The 24247-nt window shown below is 41.2% G+C and overlaps 1 protein-coding gene across 3 annotated transcripts in view; it reads right to left on the bottom strand.

Annotated features, from left to right (window-relative positions):
- WASF3 (WASP family member 3) overlaps positions 1-24247 on the bottom strand; it is a 142526-nt gene that overhangs the window by 23341 nt on the left and 94938 nt on the right. For all 3 annotated transcript variants that reach the window (XM_084610211.1, XM_084610213.1, XM_084610212.1), the window contains 2 exons: positions 13235-13377; positions 2199-2333 (listed from right to left, as the gene is read on the bottom strand). In XM_084610211.1, the coding sequence (XP_084466337.1) occupies positions 2199-2333; positions 13235-13367 (268 nt within the window). In that variant the 5' untranslated portion in view covers positions 13368-13377. The remainder of the gene's footprint in view (positions 1-2198; positions 2334-13234; positions 13378-24247) is intronic.

The following is a 24247-nucleotide window of genomic DNA, read 5'->3' as shown; positions in this document are numbered from 1 at the left end:
ATTATGGTGCTTTCAAAATTGTGTCTGATTAATAACTGATTTTACTGAATTGAATTTTAGGCAGTCAGAATTCTAGATTAACCTCTGGTACCAATCATCTTTACTGCAAAAATTCCAATTTCCAGAGCCAAAGAGTCAATGAAATTCCTTATTGAGATTAAAACAACATTAAAATAGTTTGTGTGTGGCTCATTAATTTGAAAGGTCATTAGCAGCGTTGGGGTAACTATGGAAAGTACTTTTGAGTGGAGTCTCCCGTGACCCTCAGATCTAGTGAGACATGAACATCGAAACAAAAGCTACTCTGAGTGTCTCTTTACAGCTTCATAGGCTGACCAGAAACTATCCATAATGGAATAAATGGGCAGATGTTTTTTTAAAAAATTTAAAACTAGTTAAGTGAATTTAGTGCTCCTGAAATGTACCAGATTGAAAGATTTGAAGATTGAGGTCCTCCAATTTATCAAAGAACAGGTTCAGTATACACATGAGTAGTGTTAATTTCCTCACATTTTACCATAACAATGATTGGTGCCTCAAACCTAAGATGCAGGAGCACCTAAAGATAGCTCAGTTTCTCAGACTACTTAGTTCTTGACCCCTCTCCTGAGATGGCCAAAAAGTGTTAATGTCAATTCTGGTATTTTGCAAAGCAGGTATCTGTTAACTAGCAACTGGACTGAGATAAGCAACTCTTTACATAGAGAAGGCAAAACAGCCATCCCAAATTAAGGGAACTTTAATTTACAGGGAGATATTGATAAGACATTCATATTACGTTGCCATACTCTTCCAGTAAAGGGAGCTTGTTCAGCAGCTGCTTCAAACTCTCATGTAGTTTGTGGCCTGAATGAGGAGTTGGCAGTTTGTCCTGCCAGCTTGATGGGCTCCAGTTGACTACATTCAGTGCCGGCATTAGAGGCGAGCAATTTAACGCATCTGGGAAGAGAGGGGCCAAATTCTTGTGTTTTCCTTGGCTGTTAGGAAGCAAAACACCTAGGGCTTACCCTGACTAGGCTGCCTCACACATGGTCTGCCTCAGTGATACCCTCACTGAAGACTCACAAAAGACTGATTTATATTTCACACTAGATTCTTCTGGCAAATCCAGTTGCAACATATGAGGAACAGTACAATTCCTGAAAGGAAGCATGTGATTACAATTGCATATCCACAGTGTGCGAGTTCCTTTAATTCAGCTTGAAGGTATCCTTTGTACCAGAATGCAATGTCTCGTGTACAAGTGAAACATATATCCTAATATAGCCCTAATATTTTTAATCATTAAAGTCAGCAGCTTCTTCAAAGAGATCCATTTTTATACTTCACAGTTGGCATTACGATTCTAGAAAAATCCAGCATCAAATTATACAGAGCCTTTGAATTGTATCATTTAAAAAAAACCAAGCTTTTCAATGTTAGGAAATTGAACTTGCAAGCAAGCTTGCACATTTCAGCTTTTTTTTTTTTTTTTGTTAAGGTAGGACATAGGAATATGTTTTTAAAATTATTTAAAGCAATTTGTGGTTTCAAATAGAGTATGGGCCTTCCTCAAGTTTTTAATGCACATTATAAAATGAATGACCACATTAATAATTATATATATAAACAAGTGATGCTGTAACTTTGGTGTTGATCCAAGGATGTGCAGTATCTGGTGATTCAAACTTTGTATCACATTAGCTAGCTGATAATACATAAATCTCCATTTTCTTTAGGGAAAGAGCATTATAACAGCATTGATTAGAGCCAGTCATACTAGAGACATATTGGTAATGAATGTCAACTTTAACTTGCAACTCCCCCCTTTTAAAATGAGAGGGCCAAGTGCCCTAAACCTTTTAATGGTTTTACGATTAGGAACATTTTCACTGATGACTAAATTAAATAACTTCTGATTTATTAAGATGACCTAGATCATGAGTGTAAGAGCTATGTCTCCTGTCCCGAAAGGCAAGGACTGTATCACAAAGACCTCAAAAACTAAAATTTTAAATCAAATATGAAGAGAGCTAAGAGGTTCAAAATATTTTTCTCCAATTAACCTAATCTGATTTTTTCCAGCTAGCCCTCCTAGTAAACATGATGAACTATCAGCTCAGCATTATTCCAAAGGAAAAGCAGTGATTGTTGTGTAATTAATTACTGTGACCTTGTCAACATCACTTCTGGTTCAGTGCTTTTATGCAATTACCTACCCTCTTCCACTGTTGAATCCAGCTGGGTAACTTTGACAGCAAGGCGATCAATTCTGTCTTGAAGAGAATTTGCTCTGATGTAGAAGTTGTTGGCCTCATTAAACAACTCACCAAATATGTCTTCAGCATGCTTGCCTGTAGAGAAAAATGGAGAATGCCATCTGTTAAAGACTTACAAAAACACAGGAAACACTGCTTCAACAGCATGATATTACAGTTAAACACTCGTAAAAGAATTACAGTATACTAACGTACTACACACTTTAGCAATGCAATATTACATTCAGAACAGTTAAATGCAATGCAAATGGTCAGACAGATCAAAATAAACTTAAACCATCTCCTTAAGTAGCTGAGCTGCTAACAAAAACATGTAATCATTAAAATCCACTTCTGTGTTGAAAACTCCATGGTAGCCAATGTTATTGCTGTCTTTTAAAAAGTTTCAGTCAATCCTGGAATAGTAGAGAGCCACAGTAAGTCAGGTATAATTTAGTATATTTATTAATCACCTGAACAAGAGTGAGCAGCAAGAAGTGGCATTATTCTGTTAAAGTTCTAAGTTGTGCCCTATAACCAGGCTTAACTGTACACGTTGTTAATTAAGGACATTCCAAACATGCCCTTCAGTGCTGTGTATTGACTGCTGGGTTGTTCAATGAAATCCTTTTGGAATCTATTGCTGGAGAGTGAAAAATGTCCACATTCTAGAACCCTGGAGGAGACGCCCCTTTCCTGGATCCTTTATTTGGAAAATATAGTCTATTAATTTAACAGTGACAAGTGATGCTCACAGAATAGGGATGAAGGAAAATTTACAATATTTTGATTTTATTTTCTTTCTTTTCCGAGTGGGGGAGCTTCTGAATAGTAGAACCTTCACTAAGTGTGGTGTCAAAATCTGTAGATAACATAATGAGCTAGATGAGGGGTGGCCAACCTGTGGCTCCAGAGCCACATGAGGCTCTTCAGAAGTTAATATACGGCTCCTTGTACAGGCACTGACTCCGGGGCTGGAGCTGCAGGCACCAACTTTCCAATGTGCCGGGGGGTGCTCACTGCTCAATCTCTGGCTCTGCCACAGGCCCTGCCCCTACTCCACCCCCTCCTTCCCCCTCCCCTGAGCCTGCCGTGCCCTTGCTCCTCCCTGCTTCCCACCAGAGCCTCCTGCACACCATGAAACAGCTGATCGGGAGGTGTGGGAAGAAAGAGGGAGGTGCTGATCGGTGGGGCTGCCAGTGGGTGGGAGGCGCTGGAAGCAGGGGAGCTGATGGAGGGCTGCTGATGTATTATTGTGGCTCTTTGGCAATGTACATTGGTAAACTCTGGCTCCTTTTCAGGCTCAGGTTGGCCACCCCTGAGCTAGATCCTGAGGTGCACCCAAGCTCTCCTTAGCGCACCTAGTGGGGAGATAGACGTGGCATAGTGCCATCTTTCTGCTCTCCACCCCCCCAATAAAAGTCTTGGGGACAGCTGACAAAGAGTCATAAGGACCAGAAAAAAAAGGGAAACAAACTTTTAGCAATGCCTCTACTGAAATGTTCATCTTCAGCCTTCAGAATTTATTTTCCATTAAAATGAATGGTCTGTTTGCAGCTCAGAGTTATTGTTTCAGAGTACTTGTAGATTCAATAAGACAACACTGCATCTGTTCACTTTCAGAAGATTATCTTTACAATCAGAAGAGCTAGGAAAAATACATGTTAAAAGTTTGCATTTTGCAAAACAGATAGTATGGGAGAAACTGCTTCACTAGCCTTCCCCAGGCTCTTTACTGGCTTTCACAGACTCCCTCTGATGTTGTGGCTAAATCAAAAGCTAAAGTTTACAAAAAGTGCTTTAAAAGAAGAAAAACAATCTATAAGTATCAGTTTGTCAGTTACCTTGAAGGAGGTAGAAGAGATGATTAAAGATCTGCTTGTTAATAACTTTCTCTTTTTAACACTGAAATTTTTTTTCAACTGTACTTGCTGCTCTAAAAATGAATGGTGACTGGAACACTAACTTCCTGCTGATAACAACAACAATCTGGTAAAATAACATTGTAACAGATAACTCAAATGAACATGGTCCAAACAATTTCTTAGACACAGCTTTTCTAGTTGCTCAGAATATTACTTTTTAAATTAGATTTTTTAATAACACAATTAGTTGATACATTGGAAAGCTGAGAACTTGAAAGCTGTCTAAAGTTAGGAGGCTCATAGCTTCCATATTAAAAACTGATTGTGCTATTAAAAGCCAACCATTTAAAAACAGTATTACACAGCTTCTGGAAAAGCTAAATATTATTTGCAAAAAAGAAAAAATAGTTACTTCACTTTCTAACAACAGCAGGAAATCTATGCATAAGACATTCCAAAAGTCAAACTGCAATCACCCATTACTATTTCTGGATCAGTGTTTTTACAACAGAGGTGATCTGTTAATCCTTAATTTTAAAAGCTCCTCCCCAGCCACCCCAAATAGATAAATAAACTGAGAGTCCTCTCCACTTCACCCCCCCAAAAAACTTTCAAGCTCTACTGTTTCCTTATAGTTACTGTGATATCAGACACCAAAAAGCAGTTCCTCCCTGCACTTACAAGTATCATCCTCATTCTACTCCATATTAGACTTTTCTTGACAAAGTGGTTTGCAAAATATAGAATCACAGAATCATAGAATATCAGGGTTGGAAGGGACCCCAGAAGGTCATCTAGTCCAACCCCCTGCTCAAAGCAGGACCAATTCCCAGTTAAATCATCCCAGCCAGGGCTTTGTCAAGCCTGACCTTAAAAACCTCTAAGGAAGGAGATTCTACCACCTCCCTAGGTAACTCATTCCAGTGTTTCACCACCCTCTTAGTGAAAAAGTTTTTCCTAATATCCAATCTAAACCTCCCCCACTGCAACTTGAGACCATTACTCCTCGTTCTGTCATCTGCTACCATTGAGAACAGTCTAGAGCCATCCTCTTTGGAACCCCCTTTCAGGTAGTTGAAAGCAGCTATCAAATCCCCCCTCATTCTTCTCTTCTGCAGGCTAAACAATCCCAGCTCCCTCAGCCTCTCCTCATAAGTCATGTGTTCCAGTCCCCTAATCATTTTCGTTGCCCTTCGCTGGACTCTCTCCAATTTATCCACATCCTTCTTGAAGTGTGGGGCCCAAAACTGGACACAGTACTCCAGATGAGGCCTCACCAATGTCGAATAGAGGGGAACGATCACGTCCCTCGATCTGCTCGCTATGCCCCTACTTATACATCCCAAAATGCCATTGGCCTTCTTGGCAACAAGGGCACACTGCTGACTCATATCAAGCTTCTCATCCACTGTCACCCCTAGGTCCTTTTCCGCAGAACTGCTGCCTAGCCATTCGGTCCCTAGTCTGTAGCTGTGCATTGGGTTCTTCCGTCCTAAGTGCAGGACCCTGCACTTATCCTTATTGAACCTCATCAGATTCCTTTTGGCCCAATCTTCCAATTGGTCTAGGTCCTTCTGTATCCTATCCCTCCCCTCCAGCGTATCTACCACTCCTCCCAGTTTAGTATCATCCGCAAATTTGCTGAGAGTGCAATCCACACCATCCTCCAGATCATTTATGAAGATATTGAATAAAACCGGCCCCAGGACCGACCCTTGGGGCACTCCACTTGATACCGGCTGCCAACTAGACATGGAGCCATTGATCACTACCCGTTGAGCCCGACAATCTAGCCAGCTTTCTACCCACCTTATAGTGCATTCATCCAGCCCATACTTCCTTAACTTGCTGACAAGAATACTATGGGATTCTATACTTAAGTCTTTTGAGAAGATCACTAGTACTTTTCATCAAATAACATGTATCATTATATTTCTCTCCAACTTCTGCAGTAAATAACTTGTGGGACATTGGTCTATAAAGTTTTCATGAATCTGTAGTTGATCTCTGGTAGCAATCTCTGCAAAAATCAATTGCAATTAATTCCCCAAAAAAATCTGAATTAACATATTGAATAAGATGTCTCTGAAGTTACCTTCTGTAAGAAATGAAACTTATTAGTGCTGGTTACAGAAAAGAAACAAATCAGTGATGCAGATGAGCCCGAGGAGCAAAAACCTATCAGTGTTAATTACAGAGACTATCTTCTTTTAAGCTTTATGACAGGGTTGGGCCAGATGGCTACAGGAGAGTGATTTTTTTTCCACTTATCACTTTATTTTGTACAAAAACATGTAAGCAGTTGCCACATCAGCTGCCTGTGTTCTCATGCAATTGTACTTTTTGCTTAAGATTATTTCTGTTACACTTTTCCAATTTTATTTTCTGCTGATCTTATTTATTTGCTCCACTTTCTCCACACGTTTGCCCACATTGTTGCAGTTGTGCTTAAATAATCCCCTTTCTTCAACTTGGCAAGCCCTCTCCCACCTTTCGGTCTGACAGGATTTTATTTTTCCCCATCAAGTTCCACTAGTGTTACTACCAACCTGTATTTCTCTGCCTGCTCATCTCCCTTGTGAGCACCTCTGCTTCTCAGCCAGAAGTATCTAAACATTATTAGTTGACTGATTCCCCTGTCAAGCCATATTAGATAACACTTGACTGGTGACTCCAATGTGAGAATCTGGGAAACACCCTGAAACCATGGAATTCCTATACATGTCATGACTGCTAACAGATCTGCAAATTAGGACTACTGGCAAATATATCTTTTCTTTTTGCCTAAACATTGGTTTTATTTTGAATTTGTAATGAATACTAAATTAAGATGGCATTTACTATCATTGTGGTGTCCGTCACAAGGATGAAAAAATGACACTACAATGTTAAAGCAGCTAAAATTAGCACAATCTTAACCTCAGTTGAGAAGTAATGTAAAAGCAAGCATGGCGGCACAGGATAGGATATTAGAGTTCACAGGGCAGCAATCAGAGAAAGTGAAAAGAGAGTTGCAATATATTAATACTACTACTATAAAAGTAGGGTTGGCAGAATTTGATTTTTTTATAATTTTGACTGATAATGTTTATTTTTAAGCATTTTTTAATTTTTATCTATTTAAATTTTCGCAGTGGTGGGAAATTCTGGGAGGGTCAGACAATTATTTAATGAGAGTAGATAAGATTCAAAATGTTGACGTTTTATAACTGTTACAAAGCAAACTGTCAACATCATATACAAAGAAAATATCCTTAAATCAAACCCTAATAAGTTCTCAAGCAGCATTTATATTTTTCCATCAGTGTCTGCGTATGCCCTCAACAGAGCCGGCCTTTGGGGTGGGTGGCCAGGGCGGTTGCCCGGGGCGGCTGCCCAGGGCGGCCTGCTAAAGATGGCGCTGTGCACTGGCCCAGCCCAGTTCTATACCTGCATGCTGCGGCCAAGGGGCTGCAGTGCTGGTTCCTGTCCACCCGGCCCAGCCCCTGCCCCACTTCTCTCCACCAGCGCAGGACAGAGAGGAGCCCTCAGCTGCTGCAGCTCTGCTCCGGCCCCACCTCCTCCCCCAGAGGTTCATACCACTGGGTGGTGCGAGCTGGAAGGGGAGGGGGAGGCTCGGTGGCAGGCCTGGGTCAGGGTTTCTGGCTGCCCCAATTTCATGCAAAAATTTAATTCCACAGTCTCCTTTATGCAGTTCCTCCCCCTCTCACCCCCGCAACACACACACCCAGGGCTCCCTGCATCCAGGTCACTTTCCCCACCTGGGCTGTGCTGTGAGGCATCAGCAGCTGCTGCTCTCATGCCCTCTCCTTATGCAGCCCAGGCAGGGAAAGTGACCTAGATGCAGAGAGCCATGATGTTGCTCCTCACCTCCCCCCCCGGTGTGCAGAGCAGAGGAGCAACAGTCCTGGTGGGAGCGAGCAGCAATGCCAGCTGCTTCGTGCATCCAGCTCTGTTTCCCCACATAGGTGCAGGAGGGGGATGCAGGGGTTAGGAGTGAAGGGGGTGTAGGAGGGGGAGCAGGCCTTTGGGGTGAAGGGAGGGTGGGAAGACTGGGAAGCCCATGGGGGCCAGGGGCAATGGGGGGGCACCATGCCCATAGGGGCCAGAGGCACCAAAAAGCAAGTTCGCCCAGGGTGCCATTTTCCCTAAGTCTGGCCCTGGCCCTGAAATCAACGTTTACCAATGAAAATCTAATTCTTCCAAGCCTATATAAAAGTATCCAAGATGGAGAGTTAGCAGCCAGCGTTCTGTATGCACAAAGCTCAAGGAAGAGGTCTGACTCTTACTGGGGTCCTGTCTACGCTTAAAAAGCAGCTGCACCACTGTAGTGCTTCAGTGTAGCGCTACCTATGTAGACGGAAGAGGTTCTCTTGTCGGCATAACGACTCCACCTCCCCAGGAGGCGGCAGCTAGGTTGACAGGAGAATTCTCCCATCAATCTGGTACTGTCTACACAGTGGGTTAGGTCAGTTTAACTAGATCGCTCCAGGGTGTGGATTTTTCACACCTCTGAGCAACATAGTTATACTCACCTAATTTTCTAATGTAGACCAGGCCTCAGTATTAACACTGGAGGGGACAAAGCCCCGGGGGCTAGAGATGTGCATTTCACTCGTGCAATGAAATTCCAATCTGGTTTGGCCAAAATATATTAATTGTTAAAAATTGCTATTTCCCTTCTCTTGTGTGGGTTGCTCAGGAATTAACATTTTAGCAGCATGTCAAAATAACTGACCATGATTGTTCTAATCTAATCATCATCAGCACACTACACTGAGAAAGCCCGAGAGCTGCCAGAGCAGAGTGAGAGGGGATATAGCTGGATCAGGCCCACCCCACGTTTAACCCTATTAGCCCCATTCCTCCCCAGACCCAGCAAACGGCACCATTAGCCCTTCCCCAATACCCCTCTGCGGGCAGAAGCTCCTTTGAGCTCCCAGGGATGGAGAAGAGATGGAGGGAGACAGCACACACAAGCTCAGTTAGCCTTCCACTGGCCAACCCTGAGCCTAGCATGTGGCCCCAATAGCCTATGCCCACTTCTGGGATAAAAGCTTTGTCCTAAATCCTGATGCTCAGGTGGTAAGAGTCTGTGCTGTGGTGCTGAAGGTTCAGGACTCACACCTGACCAATAATACATGATGGGAGAAAGTTGTTACAGTTGAACATAATATAATGGTATTTTTTACCTTTTTCTTTTTTTAAAAACAAGGAAGTTACTTACAAAAACCTACATTAAGAATATTATTCAGGTTGTATAATCAAGCACTTAACAGGCAGACTTATGGTTGCCTGTCTTCTTCTTTAGTATGGCTTGGGTAGCTAGCAATGATTACAAATTTACAGCTAGATTTGATAGCTAGCACATTGCCGCAGCAGTGAGCTGGTGAATGTCCTTCAGGCCCCCAGCGAAGAATGAAGGGAACCCTCAGATATGATGTACTCCATCGTTTGTGCCTGGTGACCACAGTTGGATACAGGTATTTGGCTCATTTTCCATTTAAAGAGGGTTTGTCCACATTTCCAAAGAGATGTCATGATGTGATTCAATCTGCACCAGTCAAAACCTGGTGGATCCTCGGCAGGGTCAGTGACGAGCTGCTTGCTGTGAGCAATCAAAACGTTCCATGTGGCTCTTTCCTTGAGCCTCAGCATTGAAGTTGAGCGAAAGGCTCTTCATGCAGTTCCAAAGAGGACTGCAGGATTTTCATCTGGTCTTTGCTGGGTTCTGCAGGTCATTATGCAATGGATCCTCATGTTTGCATTGACATGATTGAGAAAGCAAGATGTCTCAGCAGCTCTTCTGATCTGTGGAGGCTGGATATGCAACAGGACCAGGAGTCAGTCAACTTGAATCAATCTGAGCATCTCTGACACTATGTGCATAGTGTTATTGAGTTGTGTATCAAGGAGTTTAATGAGACCTCTGTGAGCTGACACTCAGTACTCAGATGCAGAATACACCAAGGCAATTGTTGAGGTTCATAGGGTCCATAGACTGAAGCCCCATGATGTTCTGGCCAGTTTCCGGATAAACATAACACAAGACCTGACCCTATCACAAGTGCTCTCAAAGTGTTGTCGAAAGGTCAAACTCTGGTCCAGTGTAATGCTGAGATACTTTGGGTTAACCTAATGGCTGACGTTCTTACCGTAGAACTGCACATCAAGTTTGGTATTAGACATTTTATTGTTCAGACGGAAAGTGGTCACCTTAGTTTTCAGGTTAGGTCTAAGTTTTCCGCATTGGAAATAATCAGTCACTGTGCTAAGATCTTGGCTTAGTGTGCACTTGATGGTATGGAGGCTTGTGTGCTGAACAGCTAGGGCAGTATCATCCGCATACATGAATTTCCTCGACTCTGTCGCTGGCATATCCATGGTGTATAGATTAAAAAGTATCAGGGCCATGCAGCATGGTTGCCTGTTAAACTTTAATTCTGCCCCCTTCTGCATATATATTATGAAACAGTTTTTAGTTACATAATCACATAGTTACCTAATCACATACTGGTGGTTTTTTTACAGGACCCCAGTGACACTAATTTATTATTGACTATTGGGCCAGGATGATCTCACCACCACAGAAACTAAGGAAGTGGGGCGAAGTAGAAGGGAAATGGACAACGTAGCAATACTTAAAACAAAGGAGTATCATATTTATGTTAACAGAGTTTTACACCCATTATAATTTCAGTTCCAAATATCTTTAAGGTCTGCATGCTTCTTAATTCTCAAGTACAATTACAGTCTTTTATTCCTTTTGGGAACCCAAAGTTTGAGTCTTTTAAGGGAAGCAGGCTCAGCCTGTGTCTAAACTCTCCCTGGTTCAGTACCTTCCTTTCCAAGGGTCTGTCATAGATTCATAGACGCCAAGGCCCAAAGGGACCATTGCGATAATCTAGTCTGACCTCCTGTAGAACACAGGCCACAGAACTTCCCCGAAGTAAATCCTAGAGCATCTCTTTTCAAAAAAGAGCTTATATCAGTGAGGTCCTGCAATGGGCACTAGACAAAAGTTGCAACAACTACACGATACTGACATAAATCCAAACTGTTACCGCCGGGAGGGGGAGAATTCCAGCCTCAGGTTGTCCAAAACCAAATCCCTAGGTTTTGCTGTGAGGAGGGCGAAAAAAACCCAAGCAGCCTCCGCCAATCTGGTGATACGGGGAAAAATTCTTTCTCCGCTCCACAGTGGCAACTAGCACAGCCCACAGCAACCTAGCACAGGAAGGGAGGGTGGGTTCACCGCTGGTAAGCAGCAAAAAGGAAGTGACTGAGCACACTGCTCTTATCATGGCTCCAAATCTCCTGACAAATTCTGCGAGACATTATGGCTCCAAATCACAAGCTAAATCTCACAAGACCTTAAGCCCAGCCCAGAAGTCCTGAGGAGGCTGGAAATCTCTCAAGACCTGGGCCATCTTGTCCTTTTTACCCTCTTCCATTGCAGGAGCCACCAAAACACACCCTTCACTGCGCTCAGGGCCCTCTTTTGGATGGACAAGACATTCTTGGCGTCTGGGACAAAAGGCAGTATTGTTCTACTTCCTGAAGTGTTCAGAAATAACGATCAAAATTTTGCATAAATTAATCTTTATGCTTTCTTTTGAGAATAAACATTTTTATTTTCTATACTAGCCAACCCTTGCACATAAGAATTCAGATATGATCCTAATACTAATAAACTGAGAGGCATCTGTTTCGGGAAATACAGCTGAGCAAGATGCACATATTTGAGCCCCAGCTGGGTTCGGGACCTGACAGTTTTGAGGGTAACTTGAGGTCGAATGGCTCCCAACTACACTTCCCTGAACAATACAGTTGTAACAGAACACTGGAGGAAAAACAAGCTCATGGATAAGAGAGGTAGTTCTGTTAGCTCTCAGCAGCAATGGCATGCACTCTCTTGTGCAGATGGAGCCAATGACAAGCACCAGCACAAGAGCACTCCTGTACCCCCCCCAACAAGTTTTTTATGCAGTTCCATAGCTTGATACCACAGGTGCCAAATCCTCTAAGTGGAAATGCACAAAGGCCCTCTGTGTAGAGCTCCTGCTTTCAGTGCAAAACAGAACAGGACACAATCTTAACTTCAGCATCACAATAGCTCTGCCATAATATATATAGAAATAGAATCCTGAGGACATTCCCCATGAGATTCACTCCCATTAAACAACATTTAGAACTGTAGTCAGATATTTAAACATGATACTTTTCTTGGACACTGTTTAGTACAGGGTGGATTAATCAGAGCTCACTGCTCTCTAAACAAGTTCAGTTGACTCAAACTTTCCTAATAAATGTAAGCTCAAAAGAATAGTATCTAGTGCCATTATCCTACAGAGTTGGAAACCTAGTGAAGTCACATGACTGACTTTTTAATTAAGAGCTTTACCTGCATAAATTACTTCATGAAACGATTTGTTTCTGGCAGAAAAGAGTCTAAAGTCAAACATATTTAATCTATAGCTAAAATAAATATTGTAATTATCTGAATTTCTAAAATACACAAAAATTGAAGCTCTTTCTTCTTTAAATAAATCTAAACAAATCTAGACTTCCTTTCTAAAATTCTCTTAAGTTACTCTAACTTTCCTCAGTTACTGTTTGTCATTCTGCTTACAAGGGGACAATGGGATCCATTCTCTTCCTGATATGTGTGCTTATTTCTCATTAGTATTAACGTGTCATATGCATATAAAGGAAGAAGAGATTCCTAAGAAAAAATAAGTTCTTTAAAAGATAACTGAACCAACTTCCTGTGGCCATCAAATGCCAAGAAGCAGAGTGGTCTACTGGACTGAGCAAGGGACGAGAAGCCAGGAATTCGTGATGCATGTTCTAATCTTGGCTTTTAGATTGATTTACGTGGCCTGGGGCAAGTTCACTTAGTCTCTCTGTGCCACAATTTCCACATCTAAACTCTAGCTGCCTCAGGGAGGTGTTTGCACAGACCTTTGAAGATGTGAAGCAATATATAAGAGCAGAGGTATTATTATTATACACTTTGCAAATGGGGAAGTCTTACATTTTAATTTGTCCATTTAAAACAAGCAAACTTAAAGCCTTTGTGCGACTCAATTTTTCATTAATAAACAAAAGTACAAAACTATAGAGACTTACTCAGACTGCTTAGTTGCCGTATAATAGCAGCAAGGGTACTGTTCGTTACACATTCCAGTTCACTAGTTATTCCTTCAGGAAGAGCTCCTCGGCAGAGGTGCCTAGGTTCAATGTTCCTCTTTACTAAAGGCATGGCTAACAATCTGCAATTTACAGAAAAAATAGTGTTATAGTTCAAGCAAAATAGGAAGTTACAATGTATACTGGACATTTCCCTAATATACCTTAAATAAGTGTTTCCTTTATTGCTTATTTTAGATCACCTTCAGGTGTTCTACACGGCCCAGAAAACACAAGGATGACAAGCCCCTGCCCTGAAGAGTTTATAGTCTAAGTGGACTTAACAGACAAACGAAGATCTAACATCCAACAGTAATGTGCTGGGGGAGAGGACACAGGTTACAGAAATAAAATTGCTCACTTAAAGTTTTATTGGTCGTACAACTGTTGGTTGTGTGTACGTTACGGGGTTTGATATTTTGTAACTGCAAATATACTTAAATTTCTAGATGACGTTGCAGAAATATGCTTTTAGGAATGATCTGAATGAGGTATTGATGCAGACTTGACAAACAGATTTTGCAAGACCATTTCAAGTATAAAAGGCAAAATGGAACGTGCTGAGACATTTGTTAGCGAAAACAAAAGGGACATCAAGGCTGGTGTCCCTGAAGGGGTTGAGGATGGAGACAGGCAACCATGTGGCAAAACAGAGCAGACTGAAGGGATTGTGAAAGGAGACAAGGGCACGATGGCTGCATAATACAGGTCCGTAAGAAAGTAAAGACGAAAAGTTTGAACTTGATGCAACGTTCAATGGGGATACAGTGAAGTGACTCAAAGGTGGAGGTAAACATAAGTTACTTTTTTAACATCACTTAATAAATCTTTGTAAATTCAGTCGAAGCAACTGAGAGGCAAGAAAGATCATTTTGAGATGGGCATTTTGGAACAAACTAAGGGAATGAGGCAAAGTTAGTATAAAGAAGATTAGAGAGAGGAGGAAGTTGCAATACTTAAGGGAGGTGATGATCAGCACGTGAACCAATGATGTTACTGTAGAGATGGGAAAGCTCATGTATTTTCTTTCTTTTTTAAAAAAAATATCTGATGACAACAGCCATGCACTATTGAAGAATAAATATTTAGATCTGTTGGATCACAGATATATTCCAGGAGGGCACATTTTTGTACAGAAATCTGGTATCTACCTTGGAAAACTGTAAGTGGCAAGACTTTATTTGGAGGCAAATACTGAAGTCTTCCTCTTTGCTGCACTGGAACAGTAATAAAGTAGTGACCTTTCACCTTTAATTTACTCCTGAGATAATTCTGCACAACTGTGCAATGCAGAATTTGTGCAGAAGGGGAGATTACTTACCTGTAACTGGAGGTTCTTTGAGATGGTCCATATCTGTATTCCACTGAGGGTTATCCACATGCGCTGTGCGCTTGGAGCTTTTCAAAGTAGTCCATCGGTCCATGCATGCGTCCTTGTACTGCCTCATGGTTTCACCCAAGGCGATAAAGGGCAGGATGGACTGACTGCACCTTCAGTTCCTTCTCTACCACAAATCTAACAAATCTGCAGCAGAGGGGAAGGAGGGTGGGATTGGAATACAGATAGAGATTACATATCTCAAAAAGCCTCCAGTTACAGGTAAGTAACCTCCTCTTCTTCTTCGAGTGATGGTCCCTATTGTATTCCACTGAGGGTGATTAACAAGCAGTCAAAAGATAACAGAAGGGTGCACCATAGAACGGAGACTGCTGCACCAAAAGAGGCATCCGTCACAGAGTCTTGCACCAGGGCATAGAGAGAAGAAAAGCTGTGTACTGAACTCCGCATGACCACCTTACATATGTTCATAAGGGACATATTGTGGAAGGCGGCGGTAGTTGATGCTTGCGCTCATGCGGAATGGGCCCGAATCCCACCTGGTGGGGACTGCCCCGACAACTGATAGAGCGTAATGCACCCTGAGACCTACTTCAAGAGTCTCTGGGTGGAGATGGCGTGCCCCTGAATTCGGTCTGCTATGGCAACAAATAGTCTAGGAGACTTCTGGAATGGCCTCATCCTTTGTAGGTAAAAAAGCATAAGAACAAAAGAGCAGCCATACTGGGCCAGACCAAAGGTCCATCTAACCTAGTATCCTGTCTTCCGACAGTGGCCAATGCCAGGTGCCCCAGCGGGAATGAACAGAACAGGCAGCCCATTCCCAGTTTCTGGCAAACAGAGGCTAGGAACACCATCCCTGCCCATCCTAGCTAATAGCCATCGATGGACCTATCCTCTAGGAACTTATCTAGTTCTTTTTTGTATCCTGTTATAGTCTTGGCCTTCACAACATCCTCTGGCAAAGACTTCCACAGACTGACTGTGCATTGTGTGGAAAAAATACTTCCTTTTGTTTTAAGCCTGCGCCCTATTAATTTCATTTAGTGACCCCTAGTTCTTGTGTTATGAAAAGAAGTAAATAACACTTCCTCATTTACTTTCTCCACACCAGTCATGATTTTATAGACCTCCATCATATTCCCCCTTAGTCATCTCTTTTCCAAGTTGAAAACTCCCAGTATTATTAATCTCTCCTCATATGGAAGCCATTCCATACCCCTAATCATTTTTGTTGCCCTTTTCTGAACCTTTTTCAATTCCAATATATCTTTTTTGAGATGGGGCAACCACATCTGGTGCAGTATTCAAGATGTGGGCGTACCATGGATTTATATAGAGGCAATATGACATTTTCTGTCTTATTATCTAACCCTTTCTTAATGATTCCCAACATTCTGTTCACTTTTTTGACTGCCACTGCACACTGAGTAGATTTTTTCAGAGAACTATCAACAATGACTAAGATCTCTTTCTTGAGTGGTTTCAGCTAATTTAGACCCCATCATTTTATATGTATATTTGGGATTATGTTTTCCAATGTGCATTACTCTGCATTTACCAACACTGAATTTCATCTGCCACTTTGTTGCTCAGTCACCCAGTTTTGAAAGATCCTTTTGTAGCTCTTCTCAGTCTGCCTGCATATCTTGAGTAGTTTTATATCATCTGCAAATTTGGCCACCTCACTGTTTACCCCTTTTTCCAGATCATTTATGAATATGTTGAATAGTACTGGTCCCAATACAGACCCTTGGGGGACACTACTATTTACCTCTCTCCATTCTGAAAACTGACCATTTATTTCTACCCTTTGTTTCCAATCTTTTAACCAGTTACCAATCCATAAGAGGACCCTGTGCCCTGAAAGGTTGAGGGGACTGGTCCTATTGCTCCTCTCTGCAGTAGGGAATCCACCTTTAGGGCAAGGACACTGTCATGAAAGCAGTCTCTGAGAGAGGACTGGGTTGGGAGATGTGGAGGAGGCAGTGTCATAAACTCAATCATATAGCTGTGTCAAATGACATCCAGGACCCACTTGTCCACTGTTATCATGCTCCATGCTGGCAGAAAGAGTTTGAGATGGTCCCTGAAAAGGATGGCTGGCAAGAGCACTGGGGTGCAAAGTGATTAACAGCTCTCTAGATGCACTCAAATATCACTTATGTGAAGATTGAGTGTGCTGCACAGATGACTGCCCCGGAGGACGAGGCAGACCTTTGTGCACTTCTGTGGAGGCTCAAAGGCTTGCTAGTCGTAGAACTGGGGAGCTCTGTAGTGCTGTATAGACAACGGGCGATAAAATTTTCATTTGGGTACTGGCATATAAATGCCTAGGGATTGCAGGGCAGCTCTAGAGTCTTTCAGTGAGTGTAAAGAATCATCCGTCTTCTGATTGAAGAAGTATGATTCATCAAAAGGGAAGTCCTCAGTTGTGCTCTGTACTTCCCTAGGGAAGCCTGAGGAGTCTAACCAGAATTCCCTGCTCATGATGATTTAAGTTGCCATTCTATATGAGGACGTGTCTGTGGAATCAACCGCAGCATAAAGTATGGTTCTAGTGACCAACTTGCCTTCCTCCAAAATAGCTTGGAAGCAGGCACGATCCTGCTGTGGTAGCTTGTCCACAAAATTCGCCATCTGGACATAGTTCAAAAAGTCATATTTGGCCATCAGCAGAAGGCAGTTCGAAATACAGAACAGGAGGCTGGCCGAGGAATAGACCTTCCTATCCATAAGGTCCAAACTCTTGCCCTCGTTGTCAAAGGGAGTGGAGCAGGGATGCCGTTTGGCCCGTTCCATGGCAGCCTGAATCACCAAGAATTAGGCATAGGGTGGGAGAACAGAAACTCAGACCCCTTGGAGGGGACAATCTCTTTTCCACCCCTTTTGGGGTGGGGGTACATGTGGCCTGGGTATGTCATACAGTACATGTCAGTTGGAGAATGGCATCGTTAATCAGTAGAGCCACTCTAGCTGGTACCAATGCACGCAAAATGTCTGACAGTTGGTGCTGACTGTCCTGCACTCCACCCCTTCCAACAGGATCCGAACAGCATTAGCTGTTCTTCTTAGCAGCTCCTGAAATTGATGATAGTTATCAGGAGAAGAGGAAGGTGTCAACGACAAAGCGACATCTGGAGGCGACAAGGGAAGCCTCTCCAGACCCAGAGGTACCGATGGAGCTGGGCTAACTGGTGCATCGTCCAGTCCCGATTCCAAATGTCTATTCAACAAAGGACGGGTGGGTGAAATTGGGGACTCCTCCTGGGTGGATTGGGACGGTTCCAAAGCCAGATACTGGGGCCACAAGCTCCAATATGGCCAACCTGGCTGATCCTGATACTGCGGTGGCAGTGCCCACGGAGCCAGATACCAGTGGCTCCCAAGCGGAGACAATGGAAGGTATTGCCACAGCGCCATCAGAACTTTCGGGTAGTCATGCCTTCAGAAGAGAAGCAATGGACCACGCATACCATCAGAGTCCTCTGACTCAGAAAAACTGGAGTCCTGTACAAGTGGAGGTGCAGACAAAATGGGGTGTATTACAGGACATGACCAGAAGGCAGCAGATCCAACATAGGAAGGAGGCCCTCTTAGCAGCTAGAGACCTCATCCCTTCCAGGGCAAACAGTTCATGAGGTCCAGGAGCACATCTGAGCCTCCCTGGAGTCAACAGCAGAGACATGAAATCGGAGCCAATAGGGGAACCTGTCTCAGTGCATACAGTGGGAGTCCCAGACGCCTGGGGGTGACAGTGGGAGCCTCAGTCAAGCAACATTTCCTGAATCTTTTTTTATCTCTATTATTACAGACATACTCACTGACAAGTATTTTGAAATAAATTACAAAAATATTCGCAACTGGTGTGATTATATTGTGTTATTTTGACAAATAAAATATGCAGAATTTTGCAGAATTTTTAATTTTTAGACGCAGAATTCTTAAGGAGCAGAATTCTCCCAGGAGTATATCATATTGGTAAAACAGAAATAAAGTCTTTCTGCTTTTGAGACAAAACTATACAATACTTTTAGCAACCACTGTTTTTGAAATAAATCTTTAGAATTCACTTGTGGCAAGCTGGGAAGAAAAAAATATTTTAGAGCAGTCCACTGAGTATTTACAAAGTTAACTTTTAACTCAATATTAAACACAAATTATTTAATTTTAAGAGGTTTTCAAAACAGGATCTTAATAAAAATTATTTAAATGACACAGACTTGAATTTTAATATCTTAGTCCTCCAGCGACAGAAAGCTTTTTAAAATATTTCATGTCTTAAATCCAGTTCAGTTTGGTGATATTTTGTTTTACATCTGGTGTTTCAGACCAGATACAGGAAACTCATTTTTTATTTAATACAAGACCCATATGAAGATTTTTGGTTCCTGTTTGGTGTTTTTGTACTCCTTGAGGACTGGATTATTAGTTTTTAAAGCACTATTTAACATCTTAGATTATTCAGTCTTATGATTTTGGCCTAACAAAAGACTTCTGGAAGTTTAGAACTGCTAAAGCTTATGCACACTTTATAGAGGATACAGCGTACTATTTGTGTTGAACATGAAACTACTTATAAGGAATTATTTAACTGTGTAAGAAAGGGATAAAACTGAAGCTAGTAAGAAGTAAAGTAATAGGCCATCATTAGTATAACTGCAGATCCCAAATCTTAAAATTACTTCAATACATAAAATACATCATATAGTTACCTATAACCTATTCACAGGCAACATTATCATACAGACCAGTCAAGATTTAAGCACTCTCCATGCCATATACGAGCAAAGTTTCTGAAATTCTAGTGCATGATTAACATTTCACAAAAATATATTTTCTTAGAATTAGTCATTGTGATTTGCAATTGAGCAGTAATGTCCTCTACTTGATAAGTGTGAGTATTGTTTTAACTGGATAAATATAGTGGAATTTGTGTTTTATATATAATTGTGCACAGCTTTTCTTCTTTCAAGTGGGCTTTCTGAAATGTTCTGCCCCTCAGTAAAAAGACACACTGGTTCTAGCTGCAAGTTGTGCTTTTGGGTGTATTTACTTTGTAGCTTATTTAACATTTATTTATTTAATATGTTTCAATTGGAAGTTAAATTCCAATATGTATGCTCAGCAATAATAATTAAAATATGCACTATGCTAAAAGAATATACTAGTAATTGCTTGTTTTATTTATGCAATAGTGCTCTCATACATTAAAGATACATTTCTTAAGCAGAGGCAGATCAGAAAAAGGTACTCAACTTGAATGTATAATTTCCTTGGAAAATTATATTTCATCTATATGATTCAATCAGATAGGAAACCTACTATATGGAGGCACACACATCAGATTTTTAAAATAATTTACAGGCTTTTCTTAATTAAAGTCAATTCATAAATAAGCATAAATTTAATAACATACTTCATTCAGCTCTGATTAAAAATTAAGACAGCACTTTTTAAAGGAATAATTTTCTGCTTGATCTGGTGGTATCCATTTATTAACATAAGAATCTTTTCAATTAAGTGTCTCTTGCTTTACTAATTATCGTAGAACTTTCCAGTGCTACAAACTTTTGTATACGCTAGTAAAAATATATCTATTCTTCACCCCGTTTTATTCACTACCATACATGTTTTAACAAATGTAACATGTTATTCTTTGTGAATATATAATCCTTCCATCATTTTCTTACCACTACTCTGCATCTCACACCACACTTTCCAAGCCAAGTAAACAAGTTGGAAAAATCTTATGGGGTCATGGCAGCATAATGGCTAAATTCTCTCTCAATAGATGTTAACAGCATCTAGGAGTAGGAGATGAAATATGTCTCTGCATTACTAGGGCACAATTCAGACTGAGAAAAAGCATTGCCAGGTGCAGAATTTTTTATATTAACTTTTTATTATTTTTTTTAAAAGATATATACACAAAAACAAACATAAAATATACATAAACTTCTCATAATACATAAATTCTCATATACATAAAGTATTCATAATATATTAACCATTTGCTACCTAACCTTAGCTATACTTTAAACATTTAATTATATATAACACAAGTGGTTAAAATATAAACCAATTTGTATTATACAATTTACAAGCAAACAAAATTTGCTTATAAAAATCCAACCAGTTAAAGAAAAATTATTGACGTTAGAAAGAATAGACTCAAAATTCAGAGGAGAGGAATAGAGATTGGAAGGAAAGGAAGTGAGTAGAGAAGAGTGGGAGGTCAGGAGGGGCCATGCATTTAATAGGATCATTCAATTTTTAAGCTTGGCCTCCAAGGAAAGAATTGTATACCGTAACAGAAATATCCAAAGTGCAGATGGTTTTCACAAAACAGGAAGTGTTTCAAGTGATCTTTTGACTACTTACATTCTGTAGAAAATGCTAAGTCCTTTTATAAATATGCTTTTAGTATGACACACACAACCATCCTCACCTTCAAATGGAACCACCTGAGAGGAGACAAAGGCTCCAAGAAAAAACATCATTTTTCTATAGCTCTATCCTATTGTATGACCAGATGCTGCAAGACTTGTACGAAAATGCTTGCTGGTATTTTTACTATTTTATTGAATTAGTCCATGTAACCAGGCTAATATACCAGTGGTTATTCCATAGTGGTTATTTGACTACTGTGTTAGGATACATTAGAGAAGATGAGATACTGTATTTTCAAGAGAACTGAAAACCTATAGAGGAACTTTGTAAAAAGAACTTCTTAAGCAGTTATTAAAAAGAGGTTCTTCTGCAGGAGGTCAGAAAAGAAGACCAGAAATGGTCCCTTCTAGCATTAAAAATCTATGAACATCCATCTTCTATCTTCATTTTTCCTCTACATTGCCCTTTCTGCTGTTACAAGTTACTCTGTGGCTCCAGAGAGTTGTTCTGCCAGTACAAGTGAAGTTGTGCAGAATGAAGCATACTGCATTCTGGCATAGCACAAAGCAAACTGCTTCATTGTTAATTACAATATTTTTAGCAAACATTTTGGGACAGAGAAGGGAGGAGAATACTTTTTTAGTATATTGACATTTTTCAGAAACAAGCAGAAACGTAGGACGAAGCAAGTAATGCAGCGAGTTGTAATTTTTTCAGATAACTAACCAGTTTACCAAAGTATGACCGACCATCAGTTATACCAGCCACTGATTTACATATCATTCATTCTACATACTCTAGATTTTGGATACAACTGAAGATGATGCAGGATACAGAGGCTTATGATAAAGGGAGAGAAAGAAAGGAGGGATTCTTCAAGTTTCTCATCATACTAGCTATGATCTGGGAAAGCATGTTTTAACTTTAAGCACAAGATTAATCCCACTGAAGTCAATGGTTCTACTCACATGCTTAATATTTAGATTGTGCTTACGTGCTCTGCTAGATCAGGGCCAAAATGCTTAGCACCTTTCTGGATTGAGCCCTTGGAGTTCAAAGTTTGGTTCTGAGCTTATTTTATATTGGTGCCCTATAGTGATGACACCAGCAGGAGAGCAGAGAAATTCAAAAACAGTTAAAAAATATCTTTTATGGGAATACCATTTAAAGGGTACTCTCAGAAACATGGATTATTTTAGAGTAGTCTGTTTTTTAAAAAAATGCTATAGTGTCCCTTTAATAATGTATCTTTAAAATGTGTAGTAAAACCACCTGCACAACTTGTTTTAAATTAGAATTTAATTATTCACCAGTTATTTGTGTAGAAACAGAAGAACAAGAGGTAACTGATAATTTTTTCCCAATGCTTTTCAAGCTGTTTCAGCACTGTGTTGTTTCAATTCCGTTTAGAACATGTCCCCATAGTAAAGTGGATAATTGCAAACTACAAGGAACGGTTACTGCATGTAAAAAGACAGCCACGCTGCCACAGCAAGACAGACTTAAAATTCATCCAGAAAGCAGATGGAAAGTAACAGGCATGAAAGACTCCAAACACAGTACACAATCCTACTGAATAACACCAGAATGTGGCTATTCTAAAAGACAAGTTGAAGCTTCTAATTGTAAAGAGTTTGGAGGTCTTTAGACAACTGGCAAGAACTCAAACCAACAGCTGTTACTAAAATGAACATCCTTGTCTCTCCCACTCCCTCTAAGAATGACAAGACATTTTACTTTAAAAAAACACAAATGCAGCTGGAGTTTCAGGAATCTAGACAGATTTTGTGCTTATTAAAAATCATTTTTTTTCATACATTCATAGAAGTTAGAGATGAGAAAAAAGCCTATTCAATCATCCAATTCATCTCCCTGCAAATGAAGGATTGTTTCCTATGATACTTTATTTAGGCTATGTCTACACTGGCAAGCTTACAGTGGCATAGCTGTACCGATGCAGCTGAGCCACTGTAAGATCTCTCCTGTAGCTGCTCTATGCTAACATGAGAGCGCTCTCCCGGCAACATAATTAAACCACCCCCAACAAGTAGCAGTAGCTATGTCAGCAGGAGAAGCTCTCCCACCGACACAGCACTGTCCACCCTGGTGCTTACGTCGGTGTAACTTATGCTGTTCAGGGGTGTGGTTTTTTCACACCCCTGATGGACATAAGTTATACCAACATACGTGGTAAACAGCCTAAGTGTTTTTGTCAAGTCCATTTTTAAAAATCCAGAAACAAGACTTCTCCAAGTTCCTCTGGGAAACAATTACACAGCTGAACAAAATTTCTCCTTATCTTCACCCTGTATTTTCCCTTTGTAAGTTTCATCAGTATCAATTAGGTGTTATACAGGGCTCTTCATTCCTAGATCTCAAAGCATCTTACCAAGGAGAGTAACTGTCAAAATCCTCACTTTATGGAAAAAGAAAACAAAGGACATATAGATTAGGTGACCACCCAATGGTCACACAGTAGGTCAGTGGCAGAGTCAGGAAAATAATGTAGGTCTCCTGACTTCTAGTTCCCTAACCTACCCACTGGCCTACTGTGTGATGGCTACCTTGCTCTAGTGATGGCTCTTCATTTTTGATATTTACACCTTTTAGATAATTGGAGACCGTTACATAGGCACCGACTCCATGGGTGCTCCACGACTGGAGCACCCGTGGGAAAAAATGGTAGGTGCTCAGCACCCACTAGCAGCTCCACAGATCAGTGCCTTCCCCTCCCCACAGTGCCTCCCGCCAGCCCCACCAATCAGCTCTTCCCCCTCCCTCCCAGTGCCTCCCACCCACCATGTATCAGCTGTTTAGTGGCATATGGGGGGGACAGGGAGGAGTGAGGGCGGCACGCTTGGGGGAGGGGGCAGAATGGGGCTGAGCAGGGGCGGGAAGAGATGGGGCAGGGACTTGGGGGAAGGGATGGAGTGGGGTGGGCCCTGGGGTGGAGCAGAGGATCGAGTACCCCCCTGGCATATTAGAAAGTTGGTGCCTCTGGACAGTTGTATCTTTCCTATATCCACCCTTTGTTGTCACTTAGCCAAGGCTTCCTCAAATCAAGTCCTCTGATAATTCTCATTTCTTTTTCCTGAACTACATCCAGTTTGTTAGTATCATTTCCTACTCAGGTTAATTTTCTCTAGGTCTCTTTGCACTGGAGTAATTTGGCTCCAAAATTGGGGGTGGGAGGGGAAATGAAGTGAGGTGGTAGGAATACA

Source organism: Lepidochelys olivacea (assembly GCF_965140295.1).
Source record: "Lepidochelys olivacea isolate rLepOli2 genome assembly, chromosome: 1".
Lineage (NCBI taxonomy): Eukaryota > Metazoa > Chordata > Testudines > Cheloniidae > Lepidochelys > Lepidochelys olivacea.
Note: the sequence above shows the minus strand (reverse complement) of the source record. Positions and strands in the feature narration are given on the sequence as shown.